The 21,626-nt window shown below is 37.4% G+C and overlaps 1 protein-coding gene across 1 annotated transcript in view; it reads right to left on the minus strand.

Annotated features, from left to right (window-relative positions):
• IMPACT (impact RWD domain protein) overlaps nucleotides 1–21,028 on the minus strand; it is a 45,902-nt gene extending 24,874 nt beyond the window's left edge. Inside the window, exons 1-7 of the mRNA XM_006895040.1 lie at nucleotides 20,993–21,028; nucleotides 19,672–19,800; nucleotides 18,639–18,691; nucleotides 17,136–17,198; nucleotides 5,380–5,465; nucleotides 1,327–1,449; nucleotides 96–196 (exon numbers count right to left, since the gene is read on the minus strand). Coding sequence (XP_006895102.1) covers nucleotides 96–196; nucleotides 1,327–1,449; nucleotides 5,380–5,465; nucleotides 17,136–17,198; nucleotides 18,639–18,691; nucleotides 19,672–19,800; nucleotides 20,993–21,028 — 591 coding nt within the window. The remainder of the gene's footprint in view (nucleotides 1–95; nucleotides 197–1,326; nucleotides 1,450–5,379; nucleotides 5,466–17,135; nucleotides 17,199–18,638; nucleotides 18,692–19,671; nucleotides 19,801–20,992) is intronic.
• Nucleotides 21,029–21,626: the final 598 nt, after the last annotated feature.

The raw sequence follows: 21,626 nt of genomic DNA on the forward strand, positions 1-21,626 counted from the left end.
TAGTCATAAAATGGGATAAAAGTAAAATTAAAATATATTTACTAGAATTACTTATGTAAAACAACATCAAAGTGAGCTGGAGTAAGTAACTTTACCTGCTTGAGACAAACGACAGGAGCTAAGTGTGCCTGAAAAGTACTTCTTCGATCTGTAATGGGAACACCATGATCAATCGGTGGTAATTCCTCTTCTGGTTCTAGAAATTTAAAGAAGGCATTTATTTTATTAAAATTCTTACATTCAAATACTAAACAACTGGTAACAGTGGGCATGGGAAAGCAGTGAAGGAAAGGAAAAAATCCATCACATAGCAAATCAACCCTACCAGCCTTTAACAGTTGTTATAAAAATGAGAATCATAACTTTAAGTAACAAGTTTCCAAATGTATTATATATAAGATAAAAATAATTAGGATTTGCAATGGTCCAAGTCACCAAAGCAAATAGTGGGTTGGGACTCTGTGGTTTGAAGTAATGTTGATACAGAAATGTTTTAAAATATTTAGAAGAACTGAAACCAAAGAGTGTAAGATCTGCTAATACCACAATTTATTTATTCTTCCTATTGTTGATCACCTCTGGGATGGAAAACCTATGACTTCAGATAGTGTAGCTTTCGAAGAACTGTTAATACTTTTTGTAAAGGAATTAAACATACCACTAATACCTCAAAAGCTCATATTGGTATCTCACAGAGTATCAGGATTTCCTTTTAATGTGCCTTTTAAGAATCACTAATTAATCATTAACACTGATGAGAAACTGGTACTATCTATAACTGCTGCTATCTGATTCAGTTAAAATTAAAACGTTACTCAATAAAAAGACTTAACATTTCCTCTTATTTCTAGTCACTACTTGGTTGAATCCATTTGCAAAGCAATTAATGAAGTATATTTCAACCATCATGCACTGAAAGAGTTTGGAGAGGTTTAAACAACTTATAAATTACACACTAGTTTGTGGCAGGAACAGGACAGGAAGTCAGGTTCAGGCTGTATACTGTATGTCCCCTCTGACACTATCCTGTTTATAAGTTTTGTAATAATATTGTAATGATTTTGTAATAATATAGTCAAATACCGCACTAAAGCCAATAGGCACTGGATGCTATCTATATATTATGATGGTGTCTTTCATATTTTTTCTTTTAATAGTATATTCTATTCTCCAAGAGAAACCTTAAATTAAAAAATATACAAATGCATAAAATGAGAGATCCATAGTTTGAAGCAGGATAGGAGCCCTAGATTATAGCTCTATTTCTGTATCATCCCAAAGTTCCACCCCACTTTCCTCAAAAGAAACTAGTTAGGAACATTATACCTTTTATATTTTCAATGACAGCAGTATCCAATGCTTTAACTGGACTTTCTGAATTGCATGGTAAAGTGACATTATCTTCACATTCAACATCTTCCTCTTCAGTTTTCTCCTTTATTTCTGGTTCTACGTGGATATAAGACTTTATGACTAGTCTACCAAAGCAAGTAAAAAATTACCCTTAAAAAAGTAGATGGGTCTTGGTGTCTAAGCAAGAAGTCCTGAAGGTACAATGGTTAAATACTCAGCCACTAACTATAAAAGAAAAATAGAAAGGTGGTTTAAACCGACTAGTTGCTCCACAGGAGAAGGACAAGGCATTCTGCTTCTGTAAAGATTATAGTCTAGAAAACTATATGGGGCAATTGTACTCTGTCCTATTAATAGGGTGAGATGAGACGAAACTGACTTCATGGTCAATGGGTTTCATTTTTTATATCAAAACATTCTCGATAGAAAGTCCTCAGAGAAGTGGCTGATTATTGGACTGAAGTAAAGAAATCACAAGATGATCCTTGAGTGTCCAGAAAGTAGAAAATGTCTCAAAACAAGATGAGCAGTACATATTATTTTAAAAAAAAAAAGTCAATCTGAAGGAATTACTAAAGGCCAAACATAGAATGTTTTAAACAATAATAGTAGTGAATTTTATTGCACAGAACAAAATAAATACATGTGCCTCCACTTTGATATAAATGATCAAATAGTACTTTTAGAGTAGAAAAATCTGACAGACATCATCTTAAAGGATCAAGGAAAGTACATCAACAAGAAGACAAAACTGGCTTTAAGACTCTTTCAGTGAATACAGTAGCGTTTCTGTGGTATTCCTATCAAAAATGCGTACCTTCCTCCAAGATTATGATAAAACACTGGACAAATCTAAACTGAAGGATATTCTACAAAATATCTTACTAGTAGGGAGCTCACATCAGGGTTATACAAGTCAAAGACAAACTGAGAAACTACTGACAGAGAAGACAAAGGAGAAACAACTAAACACAATACACATGGGGAGCAGGATGTGAGAATGATAGCCAAAAGGAAATTAGAGACAAAAAGACATTTTGCTAAACTCTTTAGCTAATAATACTGTTTCAGGTAAACATCCTGTTCTTGATACATGTGCCAAGATGCTAAAAGGAAAGTAGGGCAAGAGAATTCTGCATCATTTTTGTAATTATATTCATATTTTTGTAAAGAATATTTGTTCAAAATATTTAAAAATGTAAATAATTGAGTAAATTCTTTCATGAGCCTATTGGTCTGCTAACCAAAACATCAGCAGTGTGAACTCACCAGCAGGAGAGAGATGAAGAAATCTATGCTTCCATAAAAATTTACTAGCACAGGAAACCCATGAGGCAGTTCTATTTTGTCATAAAGGGTTGCTATGGGGTGCAATTGAATGCAGGGAGTCCGTATTATCCCTTGTAAATTTAAGACTTCTATAGTAGGAAAAATGAAAATAAGGGTAAGTTTGCACTACAGGCTAAAAGTAAAATCAAAATTGTCGCCGCTGTTGTTGTGTACCACAGAGCTGGAACTGACTCATGGGTTTTCAGAAGCAGTTAATCGCACTGGAGGAGAGTGTCCATCTTTCTCCCATGGAAAATGCCCATCTTTCTCCCACACAACAGCTGGTGGCCTCAAACCATGTGCCTTTGGGACTGCAGCACAGCTTCTTGCCACCATGCCACCAGAGCTCCCACAATAAAAATAGAAAGTTCATTAAAATGAAAAGAGAAAATGAACTGGGGGAAGAGGAAGGAGGTAAATGGGCAACAATGAATAAATAAAATTCCAATTTCTTCTGTAAACTTTTATGAAAATCACAGTAAAAATTTTTTAAAAAGAAAGAAAAATGCCTAAGTATTTGGTCAAATGGGAGTCTCAGAGACGAAAATCCCATGCACTTTTCTGACTACTAGCTCTATAATATTGTTGCTGTTGTGTGTCATCAAGTTTGAACTAACACATAGCTGACCCTCCAGCAGGTTTTCAGAGGCAGTAAATAGCACAGAAGACTGTCCATCTTTCTCCCACAGAACAGCTGGTGGATTCGAACTGCTTCCCTTTGGGATTGCAGTGCAGTTTCTTATTACCGTTAGGTTAATACTTCATAATTTATCCTTCCACTTTAACACACAAAAATACCAAACCTACTACTGTTGAGCCGATTCCAACTTACAGCAATCCACCAATGGGCATATGAGGCTGTAAATCTTTAACAAGAGGAGCCTACCTCTCTTTCTCCCTAGGAGCGGTTGGTTGGTGGATGTGAACTGCTGTTCAGTTAGCAGTTAAAACTATATCAGCAAAATTCCCTTCTTAATAAAAAAGTTCAAGGAAAAAGGAAGAATATTCCAAACAAATTTCTAAAAAATTCAAAATCTTAAGATACAGAACATAACAAATACTAAATATGAAGAATGTCTAAAAAGAATTTGGATTTAGGTAGGTAATAAAAATAAAATTTTTGAAATAAATTCTTGTTAACTTTCCTAGCTCTGGTTGTCTAGTAGTACGAAACTGTGCTACAATCCCAAAAGCACAAGGTTTGAATCCACCAGTTGCTCTGAGAAAAAAGGATGAGAAATCTTCTGTATGATTTACCACTTGTGAAAACCTGCTGAAGGGTCCACTACTGAAGATCCTGACTCAATGGCACACAACAGCAACAGCTGAAATTAAGTAGGGGAATTCTGATGGTTTAGTGACAAGGAAGTTGTCCTGCCAACTCAAAGGCAAGCAGTGCAAATCCACCAGCAACTCTGCAGGAAAAGATGCACAATTTCCTGTTTACAGAGGTTTACAGCCTCTGAAAACCAGCTGAAGGGTCACTTATGAGTCAAACTCAATGGCAAACAATACTAATTAAGTGATCCCAGACTTACTGAGGTCCTAGAATTGTGCTCAGTAGGCATCCCATTTTGCAACACTTTTATACTCTAAAATAACAATGGATACATAATATTTTATTTAAAATCATTTCAGGAACCATTTTCCTCTACGAATGTATTGAAATGTTACAAAATAAAAAAAAAAGTTAAGGAGAATACTTCAGAAAGTTTCTCACAAGAAAATGACACCTTCATGCCAGTTAATCATTTCATTGTTAAGAGTATAGTAAGATTTATAGCAAAGAGGTACAATGTTCTATAAAAATATACAGCACTATCAACTTTAATTGGAAGCAGGAGTGACATCCACCTCAAAGTATGACTTTGCTTAGGGAGTACTCAACAGGTTTCCTGTGAATAATCTGAAAAGTTTGTAAGTCAACTACTATCACTTAAAAAAAAACTCCTTTTCCCCCTAGTTTAAAAACAGAACTTATTGAGAATGAAATCTTATTTGTGAGTAAAATCTTGTTCGGGTTTAATAAATTAATTTTATCTCTTAAAGTCCTTTGTGATTGTTATCTGATAAGCGGAATAAAGACTAACAAAATGAAATAAGAAATATTAGAATCACCATGTTCTAGTTCACATTTCAATAAAATAAGTTAAATAAAGATCAGTTTTCAAATACTATGAAATAGCTTTAATGACCACACAACTTTATGAACATACTAAAAATTACTGAATTGTACACTCTGTTAATACTATATAGTATGCAAATGATATATTATTTCTAAAAATTCATTTTCAAAATGAATTTTTATTTATTATTTTAGTCACTATTGGGTTTTTTTCTACAAACATTAGACTCAATAAATGTCAATGTCTACTTTATGTAGTCCATTAATTCATACACATTTTATAAATTCATGTAATCTTAACAGTCAAAGAGAATATAGATTTTTTTGGAACCAAAGTTCTTTAATCATACAAGTTTTTAATAAGATTATACTATAAAACCAAAGAGGCTACACTTCACAGAAATAGCTATAATAATGTGACTGAATGGACTCTGAAGAGAAACGGATGTTTAATCATACATAAACCATAAAAGACAACACATCTTCAAATAAAATTCCAACTAGAACATCTACACGAAATTTTTAGTTCTTTTTAAGTGTAAAAGAACATTGATAATATTTGTCAATCCTACCTGGTTCTGCCATCTGAGCTTTTTGTATTAGAAATTCTCTTACTTTCTCCACCCACAGGTAAAGAATACTTTCACCAATATTCTCTCTAAACAAAATTCAGAAAAATAAAATTGTTATTCCAAAAGATTTCTTTCTCATATCCCAGAAAGCACAGAAATACTTTCAACTAAAAAATTTATGTACAATCTTACTATGCTTTTTTTTAAAATATAGGTTTTTTGTTACTATTTAAAATTCCAACAGTCTACAAAATTAACATTGCTTTTACTTAAAACAAGCAGAAAAATTATAACCAAAAGAATGAAAATGTTTTATTTGAACTGGATAAATGTAAATTTGATTTCATTTCCAACAATGGGTAAACTTTCAGTATTGATGTCCATTAGATCACGCTTGCTTTTCTAAAATTTTTAAACAAACTGCAAGACACTTACCATTTTGTATATTAACTGGGCAAAGAAAAATATAGTGCATTCAAGAAATTTCATCAGAGTCAATTTATAAAACCAAACCTAAAATCAGTATAGCAATTAACATCTTGTTATTAGTAAAATATTCTATCACCTAAACTGAGTCATTTTGGTTCCAAATAATGTTTCAGGCAATTAAATTAATCTCTAAGGATCAATGGGAATAAGAATGTATACAGGTTTTGGAGTCACATACACAGAGTGATGTCACATGATGGCAACAGCAATGACATAAATGTTCAGGGGTCAACTCTTTAGAGAATGATACTTATTTTAGTAAGTTTTGGTATGTTTATTTAAAGCCTTCAAAAGACTACTTCTTAGCAACATCCTTATCTCCTTCTCCTAAAAGTCAGCCCCCCTTGAAACCATTATTTATTTCTCTTTCTTATCATACATCAGCATACACCAAGAAAACATAAATAACCAGCATTCATAATGAAATAAGTTTCTCAAAATAAGTCCGTATCTTCAAATTCCTCCCAACTCACCTACAATCTTAGCACTAGAGCAAATGTGTGAATTGGTTCCTAAAAAGTACATTAGTTAATTAAAAAGGATCTTTTAAAAAACTGAGAATGTTGGCTGGGTTTCTACTAAATAAAGCAATTTCATGCCCATCTCCTTTTAGAAGAGACAGAAATGTAAAATATACAATGTGAGATATAGATAAAAATTAATTTAAGCCTACTAATAGTTTATAGAGATTTGGTGGCCTAATAAGAAGCTGCACTACAATCCCAAAGGTATGCAGTTCAAATCCACCAGGTGCTCCACAGAAGACAATCTCCTCTCGTTCAATTAACTGCCTCCGAAAACCCTTCAGAAGATCAGCTATGGGTCTGTTCCAACTCTATGGTATACAATCCATAAAGTATAAATAAGCCCAGGGAAAGAAGTTAAAAATGCATCCAAGACCACCTGAAAAAGCAGTTGTTGTTGCTGTTGTTAGGTGCCATCGAGTCAAGTACAACTCATAGCAACACTACGAACAAAAGACCTGAACCCTATTCTATCCTGTGCCATCCTCACACTTCCTAACACACAAAAGGCAAATGCAGCAGTCATCATGTCAATCCACTTAGTTAAGGGTCTTCCTCTTCTTCGACCCTCCACCCTTCCCAGCATCATGAGGACTAAGGTGTGCCTGTTTCAGGCCATAGTCTTTCCAATTAATTGTTACCCTTCTGAGAACTGGACAATGAATAAGGATGTTGTTGTTGTTGTTATATGCTTATAGAAACCCTATGTACAAGAGCCCTAAACTCTGCTCTGTCCTGTGCCAAACGCACTGTTTCTGATACATCCATCCCAATTACCCCAGTCACTGAATCAATCCCCTCCTGTGCTGTCCCTCTACCCTCCCAAGCGTGTCCCTCTCCAAGGACCTGTCTCTTCTTACAACATGTTCAAAGTATGTTGGATGGAGCCTCAGAATCCTTGCCTCCAAGGAGCCACCCGGTTTAACCCTTTCCAGGATGAATCTGTTTGCTTTCCTAGCAATCCATGGTACTCTCAATACTCTTCTCCAACACCACAGCTCAAAGGCATCAATTCTCCTTCTATCCTCCTTGGTCATTGTCCAACTCTGATGCATAACAAGTGATTGCGAAGACCATAGCCTGTATCAGACGCACCTTAGTCTCCAGAGAGACACCATTGCTCTTCAGTACTTTGGAGAGGTCCCTAAAAGCAGACTTTGCCATGGCAATACATCTTCTAATTTCCTGGCTACTTGTGCCGAGAGTGTTGACTGTGGAGCCCAGCAAACCAAAGCTGTTAACAATCTCAATCACTTCACCATCCAGCCTGATGCTGCCAATTGGCCCAGTGGTGAGAATCTTTGTCTTCTTGACATTGAGCCTCAATCCATATTGGAGGCTGCAGTCCTTGACCCTCTGCAGCAAGCGCTTCAGGTCCTCCTCAGTTTCAGCAAGCAGGGTTGTGTCATCTGCATAACACAAATTGTTGATAGATCTTCCACCAATCTTGACCCCACATTTCTCCTCACAGACCCCAGCCTCCCGGATAATAACAGAGAAAGAATTGACACCTTTGAGCTGTGGTGTTGGAGAAGAGCTCTAAACATTCCATGGCCAAAGAACAAAAAGCCATGTCTTCAAGAGGGTGTTGCCGGAGTGCTCTCTGGACATGTTGCTAGGAGGTGCTATTCCTTGGAGAAGGACATGAAAAGCAATAAGGAGCTCCAAACCAGAACTGCTGTTTTACAAGGTCTACAGTTACAGGTTTTAAAGAAATAAGTTTGTCTTTTTTAAAAAACCCACAAAAATACTTCTTAAAAGTCTGAACTAAATGAAGACTTTACAAAAGTAGATTTTATTCAACTGAGTCCATATTCATTCAAAAGATTCTGACTAAAGCTTCTTCTAGTCACCATGTATTTACTCCACAGAGCACTAAGAGATGGTAGTGAATGAGGTGGTAGATTCCTCAGCCCATGTTTATAATAAATTTAGGATTTTTTGTATGCAGTTCTCACCAGCTCCTAACCTCATTCTATTAAGTTTTATCCATAATCATCATCACCCTGCTGTTGCTAGGTACCCTTGAGGTGATTTTCAGTCTTAGCAATCCTATGTAAGACAGATGCAACACTGCCTGGTCCTGCACATCCCACAATCTCTGCCATGTGGTTAAGCTACTGGTGCAGCCACTGTGTTAATCCATATCACTCAGAGTCTTCCCCTTTTTCATTGATCCTCTAGCAAGCAGGATGTTCTTCTTCAAGGACTGGTCCCTCATAATAACATGTTCGAAATAAGTGAGAAGAACACCTAGTATTTATCAATCTCAAAACCCACTGGAGGATCAGCTATGGGCTGGTTCTAATTCAAAGGGACACAACAATACGATACACAAGATATTAGAGGAAATTATTTATATGAAATTTATCACTTAATCCTTACAACTCTATAAGACAAGAAAAATCAACCTTCTATGACTATTCACCCACATTCAGATACCTTGGTAGGAATACCATCTTAGAGAACTTTTATAACTAAGATTTAATTTTAATGATTATAAAATCACTTAACTCATATCAATCTCTGCTCCCCTGGTACTGGCTTCATGCAGGGCAATTTTTTTGCTTGGTATCACCTATCAAACTCATTCATTTTGTAACCAAACTGCTAAAAAACAATTTAAAGAAACCATGACAGAATGTGAAAAGTTTCCTGAGTAAAATGGTAATCAACTCCTCTCTTCAGACTCCAGGATTTTACCGTTGACAGCAATTTTTTTTTGTTTTAAATTTGTCATTACAGAGGTTTTGTGTTTTCTTTCAAGCTTGACTTTTACTTCTAACATCAAATAACAAAAGAGCTAAACAATAGACGGTCTGGAACAAAATTTGCATAAACTTGAACACAAAACTACTATTTTAGTTTTTATTTTGTGATTAACTCTCTTTAAATAACTACCATCCAGTCTGGCATAATCAAAACCAGGTAAGCTGTGGCCCTAATTCTACTTCTTCTAATTCCCATGTCTTTCATCTTCTAGTATTTCTCATTTGTTGGTTTAATAGTAAAGCTACTTATTAAATACACTACAAATCTACTTGGTTTTGGACAAATTACTGACCTCTGCATTTCAGTCATGTCATCTTCAAAATGATGGGATCATATAGTTGTTTTAACAACGACGACAGCTAGGAGCTCTAGTGGCACAGTGGGTAGGTAGATGCACTGCCAACTCCAGCTGCTCTGCAGGAGAAAGATGAGCAATCTACTCCTGTGTAAGTTACAGCTTCTGAAAACCTGACGGAGGGTCAGGTATGAGGAGGTTGTGACTCACCAGCACATCAAAGTACATGCTGAGGAATGTTGTTATGTTGTTGTTGTTGTCATGTGCTGTCGAGTCGCCTGCGACTCATAGCGACCCTATGTAGAACAGCCCTAAACCGTGCTCTATCCTGTGCCAATCTCATTATCTCCAACACACCTACCCCCATGACCCAAATCACTAAATCAATCCATCTCACTGAGGGTCTTCCTCTCCTGCACTGTCCCTCTACCCTCCCAAGCATGACGTCCGTCTCCAAGGACTGGTCTCATTTTGCAACATGAGGCATGCTATATAGAAATGTCATTTAATTCTCATGATGTCATCCCAGTTTTGGAGATGAGACACCAGACTCAAAGAGTTCAGGTCATTTCAAAGACTAACTTCCAGAGCTTAATTCACCATTAAATGATGATGTCATGACATATCAACAAATAAAGATACCAGAATAATAATTTACTGAATTTTATGTAAAATAGTAATATCATTGTTGTCATGTGCCATCAAATCAGAACCAACTCATAGATGACACCAGTGAGTTTTCAGAAGCTATAAATCACATGGGAAGAGACTGCTCATCTTTCTCCCATGGTAGATTCAAACTGTGTAACCTTGGGTTGGCAGCACAACTCCTTATTCACTGGGCCACCAGAGCTCCTTAAAATATTACTGTTATTGTTTTTATGTGCAAGCTGACTATGACAATGATCCTATGAACAATGGCTCTGAATCCTCCCTATCCTTAGCCAGTCTATCTCTGCTCTTCATGCCCAATTATGTGAAGGGAGCTTCAAAATCTTTGCCTTCAAGAAGTAAAGTGGTTTCACTCTCTCCAGTATAAACCTATTTGTTCTGCTGGTAGTCCATGGTATCTTCAATATTCCTCTCCAACAATACAACTCAATGGCATAGATTCTTCTTTTATAATCTTTCATTCACCGTCTAGCTGTCAGATTCACAGCAAGAAATTGAGAAGACTATGACCTGGATCAGGTGCACCTTGGTCTCTAGACTGACATGGTTGTTTTTCAGCACTCTGGAGAGGTCCTTGACAGATGTTCCCATTACAACTTGTCTTTTGATTTCATGACTGCTGATGCCAAAAGTGTTTACTGTAAATCAAGCAAGATGAAATTGTTAATGGCCTCAATCTTTTCTTCATCTATCATGATACTGCCTATTGGTCCAGTGGTGAGGATCTTTGGGATTTTTCTATGTTGAGATGCAATCCATATTGAAGACTGCAGTCCCTGACCTTCTAACAGCAAATAATACAAATCCTCCTCAGTTTCAGTGAAGCAAGGTTATGTTATCTCCATAACGAAGGTTGTTGATGAGTTTTCCTCCAATCCTAATGCCACATTCTTCTTCATAAAGTCCAGCTTCCCAAATTATCTGTTCATCAAATGGACGGAAAAGGTAAGGACAAAGGATACATTCTTGATGTTCTTTCCCCCCACCCCCCCAATAATGTAATGTTCTCTTGCTTTGTTCAGAGAACAGCTTCCTGGTCTTGATAAAGGTTTTGCGTGAGAACAATCAAATGTTCTGGGATTTCCATTCTACTTGATGTTAGCCACCATTTGTTGTGTGTGACCCACATAGTCAAATGCTGTAGCATAGCTGATAAAACACAAATAGACATACTTCTGGTACTCCTTGCTTTCAGCTAAGATTCATTTGACATTAGCAATAATATCCCTAATGCCATAGCCTCTTTAAATCCTGCTTGTATTTCTGGTCATTCTGGGTCAATGTACTTATTCTGTCAATTTTAGATAATCTTCAGCAAGATTTTAGTTGGGTGTGATATTAGTGATACTGTCTGCTTTTTTCCACACTCTGTTGAAGCACCTTTCTTGGGAATGGGAATATCTACAGATCTCTTCCAGTCAGTTGGCCAAGTAACTGTCCTCCAGATTTCTTGGCACAGTTTAGTAAGCATATCCAGGGCTGCATTTGTTTGAAGAAATATGTCAACTACTATTCCATCAATTCTTTTTTTTTTTCTTTTTAAGTCCATTTAACTTATGGGGAACTTGGGTTTCCATTGAATTCTTGGGGCCTTATATTTTGCCAATTCCTTCAGAGCAACTTGAACTTCTTCCTTTATTACCACTGGTCCTTGATCACATGCTACTTCCTGAAATGATTCTGTGTCAGCAAATTCTTTCTGGTACAATGACTCTTACATATTTCTTCCATCTTCTTTTGCTACTTCCTGGAAAAATCAAGATTTTGTTCATAGCATCTTTAAGTACTACAACTCAAGCCTTGAATTTGTTATTCAATTTCTTCAGCTAGAGAAATGTAGAGTGGGTTCTTCCCTTTTGATTTTCTGACCCTAGCACACTTAGTTATAATACTTCACACTGTTTTCAAGAATTACTCTCTGAAATCTCCTGTTCAATTCCTTAACTTCTTGATTTCTTTCCTTTGTTTTGATACTAAACCATCATAACTTCAAACCCTACAAAACTGTTCAATCCCTTTCATTTCCTCTTAAAAAGAGTAAATATTTAACTGGTCACTTTTTTCTCCACCCACATTCCCACTGCCTTACTAAGGGCCTCTACTCACTTTCTTCCTGGTTTACTGACTGTTCTTTCTATAGTGGCCAGGCCTTTAAACTATTTATTCCTATTCAACTCTTTCCCAGCTTATTCTCCATCCTACTACTCACTGCATTCAAGTCGGAGCAGATTCAAAGCTGACCTCCAGTGGGTTCTCTGAAGTTTTTCTGTACAGGAGGAGACTGTCCATCTTCCTCCCTCAGAGATGCTGGTGAATTCGAACTGTCGAAGTATTGCCTGTTGTTTGCAGTGCAATTCACTGTAGATTATGAGCAGCTCTTTCCTTTTCATTCCATAGCAAATACTGCTCAAAGGGACCTCCACTCTGGAATCCATATTTAGGTCTTCATCAAAAATCCTGACAGTTTGTTGCTAAAATCTCCAAAGAGTAAAGTTCTTAATAATCCACACCTCTTAATAATCATAGCACTATTTTATATTGACATGCTTCTTATTTTTTTAAACTTTCAAACTTCTAACAAGGAGCTCTGGTAGCAGAGTGCATTTATGTGCTCAGCTACTAACTGAAAGATCAGTAGTTTGAATCTGCTACACATCAAGAAAGATGAACAGTTTCCTCCCCATAAAGACTGACAGCCTTGGAAATCCAAAGGGGTATCGTTTAAACGTAGTTGTTGCTGTTGTTGTTGGGTGCCACTGAGTCAAGAATGTCTCACAGTGACCGTATTAACAGCCATCCTGAACCCTGTACTACCCTCTACCATCTTCTTCACCTCTTCACCATTGCTGAAGTCACTGTGTCAATCTATCTTGTTGGGGGTCTTCCTCTCCTTTGCTGATTTTGAAGTATGATGTCCCTTTTCAAGGAACAGCCTCATCTAGCTTCATGTCCAAAGTATGAAAGACAAAGTTTCGCCACTTTTTTGCCCCAAGGAGCAGTCTAGCTGCACTGTCTCCATGACATATTTATGTTCTTTTGACAGTCCATAGTCAGTATACTCCAGCACCATAACTCAAAGGCATTAATAATTCTTCTGCTGTCCTTATTAACTGTCCAGCTTTCTGATGTGTAGCAGGTGACTGAGAAGACCATGGCCTGAATTAGGCACCTCTTAGTCTTCAAACTGGCATCACTGTGCTTCATCATTTTGGAGAGTTCCCTGAAAGTGCACTTGCCCAATCCAATACATCTCCTGATTACTGGTGCCAAACACATTAACTGCTGGAAGGAGAAGTTAGTTATAAATGACTAACAGAGTATTAGCAACTTTAGAGGCAGAAACTGAATGTTTACTGGGAAAAACAAACTATTGGCATTCCAGCTCCATGTTTCCCTTTATAAAAACGACTAATGATAATTCATCTTCTTATCTTAGCAAAAATCAAGTTAGCATTCAAATGATGCTAAAGAAATAAAAAACCCAGAAGAGTGGTATAAAAATTAGCATATTAAATTGTAAATGTGAAGTATGTTCGCACATTTATATCATGCTTAATTTTCAGACTGAAGTATTTTTCACTTGCTGCCTCCTGCTGGAATTATATGGGAAAAATATGACTCACTGAAACAAAAATGTACTTTTCCATTAGTCTACTTGTACAATAGTGTCATTAGGACTAGGGTCTTCCAAGTACTTTCAAAAAACAATATGGTATACCCCATATTCTATCATTAACATAAATGGCTTTGTAATGTGTGGCCCTTTCTAAATCCCAAATAGCTAGGCTGAATTATAAGAACAGTTCAATGATGACCTTTGGAAATGTCTGTATTAGGAAAGGGGAAGACTTCTGGGGTCAATAGTTATAGTATATGACACTGCACAGAACTAGGAGAAAAAACTCACTGATGAAAACTATTGATATGAAGGGAGCCAACTGTGGAAAGTTTTTCAAGAAAGCAGTGTTCACCACCACTAAAGATTACCACGGTCAAATAAGTACTGAAAAATGACCATCAGAGGTACAATTATGATACCACTGGTGAACAAAATGGTAGTATGCATACCTATTTTCTAAGGGGCAGGGGAATTGGTAAATAAAAAATAAAGGATTATGGGGAAAAGTTTAAGGGAGGCACAGAAGAAGAGAGGATAATATCTTTGAGACAGGGATAGATAACAGAAAAAATTCACTGATGAAATAAATTCCATTTAGATGCTAAGGGAGACCAAACTTCTAAATGAAACATCCCATACTGCTATGCTCCATCCTTGGTTATTCCTAGAGTCAACTATAAACCATGTGTGGGAATTCAAAGAGGACAACACTTCAAATCTGAGGAGAGAAGGAGCAGAATCTATTTTACAGACACAAACATTTCCAATTATGTAGTTTGAAAGGAAAAGAAATTTGGTCTGTGATGCAGAAGAAAAAAAAGGTGTGGCTGCTTCCTCATGATACCAGATGAGGTGGTCACCTAGAACAAAGAACTCAATTCTGACCATTTCTCAGAAGAATGCTATCACTCCAGAACACTGTGAAGCTCATGAATCAAGAAATTCATTAACAAAAATCCAAATTATAGTTTTATCTTCTCTGGACTATTGCATAAGCCCCCTAACTCATGTTCACAACTATGTTTGTTTTCTCTCAGTCAGTTCTTCACATTGAAACACAATGATCATTTTTAAATAAAAATCTGTTAACATGCTTATTGTTTTATGAAAATTTCCCCCCATGTGAACCTAAGACACTGTTTATAAATAAGAGGGTCATTATATAAATAAGGTCATGCCAGAATAGGGTGAGTCCTGAATCTAATTACTTTTTAGTGGTATTGTAAAAAAAGGACAAAATAGACAGACACAGAGACACATACAGACACCAATGTGAAGACCCATTTACAAGCAAGAGAATGTTAAGAACTACCAGTAGACCCCAGAAACTATGGGAGAGATCCTAAGAAGAAATAGATAGGCTTGAGACTATTTTGGGGTTTGAGACCATTTTGGATTTTTGAACTCAAGGACTGTAAGAGGAAAAAATCTTAGTATCTTTTGTTATAGTAGCACCAGGTAATGAAGACAGTGTCCACTACACTTACCTAAAATCCTTCTGCTTCCTGCTACACTAAAAATAAAGATGGACCATCTCAGCATGGCCTACAAGTTTCTACATGGCTTTTTCTGCTATCTCCATGTCCTTTCCCTGCCTTCCTCCACCTCTTCCCATTTTATATCACCATGACTTTGTCTTCTGAAATAAGCCAAGCTCCATTAACACACAGACTTGGCCCCTGCTATGCCCTCACTGGTGTTATCCTTTATCTAATTAACTTAGCTCTTAAGTAAAATAATTCCCTGGTAACTTAGTACAAAATGTATCAGGCAATTAACTGTAAAGTTGGCAGTTCAAATCCACTAGCAGCTCTGGATCAATGGAAGGCAACTACACGTTCGAATTAACTCCAAAGCAGTGAATTTGAAGAATTTTTTAAAGTCAAATTACATTACAAACAACAACAGATTTAGGTCAGGCTTTCTTTGAAATTTTTAATATTTTTCTTCTTCACATAAAGATAAGACAGTGGCTGTGATTTTACATTAATTTTTACAATGGTTTGAATAATATTTTCCATCTCCCTCCCCAGGAAACTATTATAAACATCATGAAAATAGAGATAATTTTTGGTTTTTTATGTATACCAACTCAGCTCATTGCAAGAGTCAGAAGTGACTCACAGCTGACCCTCCAGCAAGGTTCCAAAGCCGTAAACCACATAGTTGAAGACTGGTCATCTTTCTCCCACAGAATATAGTATAATGCCTCCTATAATGTAATGTGAGCCTTCAATATGAATTGAAGATCAGTATCAAGAAAACAAAGATTCTCACCACTGGGTTAACTTGACAGCATCATGATGGATGGTGAAGAGACTGAGACTGTTACAGCTTTAGTTTCCTCGGCTACACAATCAACACTCTCGGCACCAAGCAGCCAGGAAATCAAAAGACAAACTGCATTGGGAAAATATGCTATCAGAGACCTCTCCAAAGTACTGAAGAGCCATATTATCAATCTGGAGACCAAAGTGTGCCTGACACAGGCCATGGTCTTTGCAATCACTTGTTATGCATCAGAGAGGGGATGCCTTGGGGATAAGAGAATTGATGCCTTTGAGCTGTGGTGTTGGAGTACTGAATATATCATGAACTGCTAAGAGAACAAACATGTTCACCCTTGAGAGGGTGAAACCAGGATGCTGCTCCCTTGGAGACAAGATTCTGAAGCTTTGTCTGACATACATACTTTGGACATGTTGCAAGGAAGGACCAGCCCTTAGAGAGGGACGTGATGCTTGGGAGGGTGTAGGGACAGCACAGAAGAGGAAGACCCTCAATGAGATGGACTGATTCCGTGACTGAGGTCATGAGAGTAGGTGTGTCAGAAACAGTGAGATTGGCACAGGATAGAGGAGGGTTTTGAGCTGTTGTACACAGGGTTGCTGTAAGTCACAAGTGACTTGACGCCACATAACAACGACATATAATAATGCATTTGTTGAATAAAAGAAAAATAAATATATCAATAGGTCCTTAGTTATAAGTGCTAAAATAAGAGAAACCAACATTAAACTCTGTTTGATAAATAATTAATCTTAGGACTCTGCTGTTATTAATCTCATTCTATATAACCTATGAAAATTTCAAAACAAGAGCCGTATCTTTGGATTTGCTTTCACAGTTGAATAAGTGTTTTTATAGGTATTATAGTTGCTATGTTTTTTATCTAACTAGAAGTCATATCAAATATATATTTAGAATTGCATATAAAAATCAATTTTTCAAAGTCTCTTCATTTTTTTTAATGGAAAAGTAGCTTAACAAAAAGGTGTTTTTTTAAAAGTTTAGAAAAGTCACTACTAACACATTTACAGTTCCAACAAAAATCCACAATATAATCACTAATAGAGAATTTTTTTCAAAATCACCTGTCACTTACACATATATTTCCTCAAGGCTATTGGATAAATCCATACGTTCTTGCCCTTTAAGCCAAGGAGCACTAAGATGAAATAAAACACAATAAAGAAGATTATTCAAGGATTGTGTTTTTATCTCATACAGATATTATTGATTAAAACACAAATTGGCTTTAGTCTCATTTTTTTGCATTAATATGTTAGATGTTTGTAAATCTATAAAGTTTCAAAATGCTTTCATTAGTATGAACTCACTAGGTCCTTGAAATAAACCATGACAATGCTAAATCCCTATTATTCTACTTCAGTGTTACAAAAAAAATATGGTCAGGCTCATAAGATATCACAGACTTACACAAGTTTATCTAAGTGAAAGATCAGGTTCTAGAATCTAGATTTCCATATTCACAGTGTTCACAATATAAAAGGTTGTCTGGTATTTTCCGCTATCTTAAAAATGAGTACCAAATTAATTGCCACATGGATCAAAAAAAATTTCTTTTTTTAATGGGTATTTCTCTTTACAGCATTCTACATTTTTCACTGCAACATTATAGAACCACTATTAATATTCCATTATATTACTGTAATTTTTCAAAAATTACCTAGTCTATATCTTAAAATTTAATATAAATTATAAACAGAGAGATAATCATATTAGCAGATAAAAATTCTAATAATTTATTCTTTCTACAATTCTGTCCTTTACAGGTTTCTAAATCTTACTAGGTCAAGTGGGAAAAGTAGGCCAACAGGCCAAGACTCTGAAATGAAGCTGGGCTGCTAGGATGATGGTTCATTAACAGTGTTGGGAAGGGGCAGAGAAAAGCACCAGAGACACTGCTTCTGACAGACTTAAGTAGAGATAAATCAAGGAATTGTGTCTAAGTCATCAGTGTTAGAGTAAGAGAAATACTAGAGAGCTCTGGTGGCCTGGTGAGTTGGCTGGCTGCATTGCCAACTCAAAGGCAGGTGGTTCAAATCCACCAGCTGCTGCTGCACGGAAGAAAGATGGGGCATTTCCTCCACTACTTGAGGGGCTAGTTACATATTGGTTCTGACTTGATAGTACATAACAACAAACTGTCGAAAAAGAGTGCCGGTGGCAAAACATAACCCAAAGACTGGTAGTTCAAACCCCTGGACAGGAAACTTGTAAAGACTAGAAAATCTTATGGGGCAGCGCTACTCTGTCACATGGGGTCTCAAAGAGCTGACAAAACCACCTCTCTGGAAACTAACAACAAAAACAACAACAACCAGTTGCCTAATGAGAAAGCTTTCCTTCTGTACCTCTAAAAAGAATTCTATAGCTACTTTATACTTACAAACTGTGACAAATTTCAAGGTGTTTTCATAGAATTTTTTTTACTTAAATTTTCTATACCCATCCAAAAGGTGTTTTAGCTTCTGTATGCATGTTAAAAATGTCTTTTCCATAAACACAGTGTTAACACAGTGAGAGACAGTTTTAGAAAATTATAATCTTTTCATAAAGATATAAATGTAGAGATATTGCTTACTTCAGTTGATAAATGGGTGGAGCTGTACTTGGGTATTCATTCGGTAGCAGCACCTACGAAGCAGTTTAAAAACAAATCTGTGTACACTTTTGTCATCGATCAAAAATTATATATGTAAAGCTAGTCATTGGACAAATTACTAACGTGCCAACCTAAAGAATAAAACCATTGCTCAGTTAAATCTAAGCAGAGAATTCTTTCCTAGTATTTCTGCTTCTATGTGGAGTGTATGTGTATGCAGCTATTTTTTTTAAAAGGAGCTAATCATTTGCATAGATATTATAAAATCAGTATCATGAAAATATGGGTGGGGGACAGAGACAAGAGGAAAAGGAAAGCTAACAGAGGCATAAAATAGTTATATTAAAGGCATAAAATAATATTCTATCTTAAACACAAAAGTACAGAGTAGCATTCAAACATTTTTCTAGAATTCTTCTGAAAATAAGTAAGAAAAAAATTTTTTTAAGTAAGAAAATTTTTAACAAAAAAATCTTACATAAAATCTCATTAAATATATGATAGAATAGCTAACACAAAACAGAAAGCCACACACATTTCCTTCCAAACAAATACTATCATGAAACAAACAATGGCAAAAGCTCAATGCAGTTCCTTTCATAGAGGCAGTCAACTAGTCTCTCTCTTGTCAGATTCTGGTGAGCATGAATCACCTAATGGTTTCTCCTTCCTCTTACTGTCAGCCATCTTACTACGTTTACCCACTTACAGATAAGATGCACAGGAAAAAGGAGAGGAAATTCATTTCAAGCCTATCAATTGTATATTAAAAAGATTCTAAACAATAAAAGTATTAAGATTTTAAAATGCAACTATATATTAAAGCATGATTTAGAGTGATCTCAGATTTAATTACCCATATGCTTAACTGTTCACTGACAAAAGCCAACAATAACAAAAGACAATTTAGAGTATCACACTCAAAAATGGTAATAAAAAGAACCAGTGGTCAGTCAGAGTCAATACTGTAACTGAAAAGTGGTTGTAGAGAAGGGGAGAGAAAAAAAAATACCTGCAAGCAAAGTGTCCATTTGGGATTTTTTGTAGTGTCATTAACTCTAATACAAAATATTTTAGCACTGTCATCAACGACACACCATTCATCGCCATATATAGCAGCCATTGCTTCAATTTCCTCATTCTGAAAGAAGTTGACCAGGGAGGGGGGAAAAAGAGTCAACAAATTTGCATACCCTAAAACCCTGATGTTCCCTCACTCCTCTAGAAAGTATTTGTATCCAACATCTCTAGTCTATTCTGCAAAGAATGCCTCTATGAATAAGCCCTGATGTGTCTTAGCTGACATATCAAAGGGTTCACTCTCTGAACAGCAGATCACTAGGTCCCGTCTTCTGGATGGTTGCCAGACACTACTGCAAAGATGCGAAATTTGCCTGCCCTACTGTAGTGTTTGCACTTTGGGACACTAACGAGCCACAGTGTACTCGCACTTCTATACCCTGTAGCGAGATTAACAATTTAGCGGATACATCTTTTTTTTTTTTCTCAGCCCCACCTTCCATTCCGTAACAGACAATCCCTACCCTCACTCCCAGCAGGATTTTGCCACAGGAGCCCTAGATTCCTACTGGATGACTCACTAGTTTTGTGTTGGAGGTTTTGGGGGCGGTTTTTGCGGGGTTTTAGTGGTGTGTTTGTTGTTTTCTTTTTTTATTTACAGCACAAGGTTTGGGTGGTAGCGGCTTTGTTACTGACAAGCAAACCCCGGAAACCTTCCATGAATTATTTTTTTTGTCTAGGGCTTAAGAAAGCAGAACTAGGTCTAAAAATGAAGAATGGGATGCCAAATGCACATTACATTTTTAATCTCAATTTGTGGCTGGAGGCCGGCGGGAAAAGGCTCACTGACTGTCCATGGAAAGCGTGCACTGGGGGGAGCTCAGTAAGATGAGGACGATCGTGTGAACCTTCGGGAAGCTCAGGGGTCCGCGTCATTATCCATTTCGCAGAAAAAGAAATGGCGACCCTCAAACGGCTGCACCAAAATGACTCAGCGGCAACAAAAGTAGGGACCGGAGAGGAGGCTTCGACCACCAATGGCTGACGTTCTGGCGCATGGCGATAGTTGGCCATGACACCGCCCGAGGTAAGCCCGAGAGTACTGACAGCCAAGAGGACCGGACAGCCCGGGAGTATATAGGCAATGGGGAAATGGAAGGTGGTCAACGGAATGGCAAGGCCGGGCAGCACCGTGGAACTAAGGATGACAGGGGGAAGACGGTGCCCCCGGGAGGGGGCGGGGGACAGAACAGGCCCGGGGCAGCGAAGTGAGGCAGCCACCTGTGGACAACCCGCGCCGGCCAGGGCCTCACCTGCCTCTGGTCGGTCCCTTGGTCGCCTTCAGCCATCTAGCACCAGGAGCCGCAGGGTCCAGCACCGACTTGCCACGTCCGGAGTGCAGGGGCGGGGCACTGCGGCAGTAACAGTGCGCAGGCGGCAGCGGGCCTGACCCGGAACTGCAACCTGGCAGCATCGACAGTGGGGTCCACTTCCGGGACGCAAAGCCTGCCGGGAAGGCTCGCCGTGCCCTCCTGGCGCGTTCGAATTCCCTTCCTTAGGGCGCTGGTCCTCAGTTAAAGACTCCTCCTTGCTTCCTGAAAGTCAGCAGTCTTGAGGGCTTCCGTTTGCCCCTCTCATGTTTTGTACCATCACAACCACCCGGAGACACTGCAGTGGCGATTTTACCGCCACATCCCGAAAGCGATGCAACCATGGCTTACCATCTCAGATTTCGCTTCGTTTGAAAGCAGGGGGTTTTGTTTTGTTACTTGTTCAGAGTATTTTGTATCATTTTGACAACCATGCTGTTGATATGTTTGCAAAGAATAAGATAGCAGGCTACCACAGGCAACTCATTTTAAATCGCAGAGAGAAACAATGTTCTCCCACTGTTGTAGCAAGATAGCTTTTTTAGCACACCTAAACATTAGGTGCAAGCAAGATTTT

Source organism: Elephantulus edwardii, unplaced genomic scaffold (genome assembly GCF_000299155.1).
Source record: "Elephantulus edwardii isolate Elephantulus edwardi_28Jun2011 unplaced genomic scaffold, EleEdw1.0 scaffold00155, whole genome shotgun sequence".
Taxonomy (NCBI): domain Eukaryota; kingdom Metazoa; phylum Chordata; class Mammalia; order Macroscelidea; family Macroscelididae; genus Elephantulus; species Elephantulus edwardii.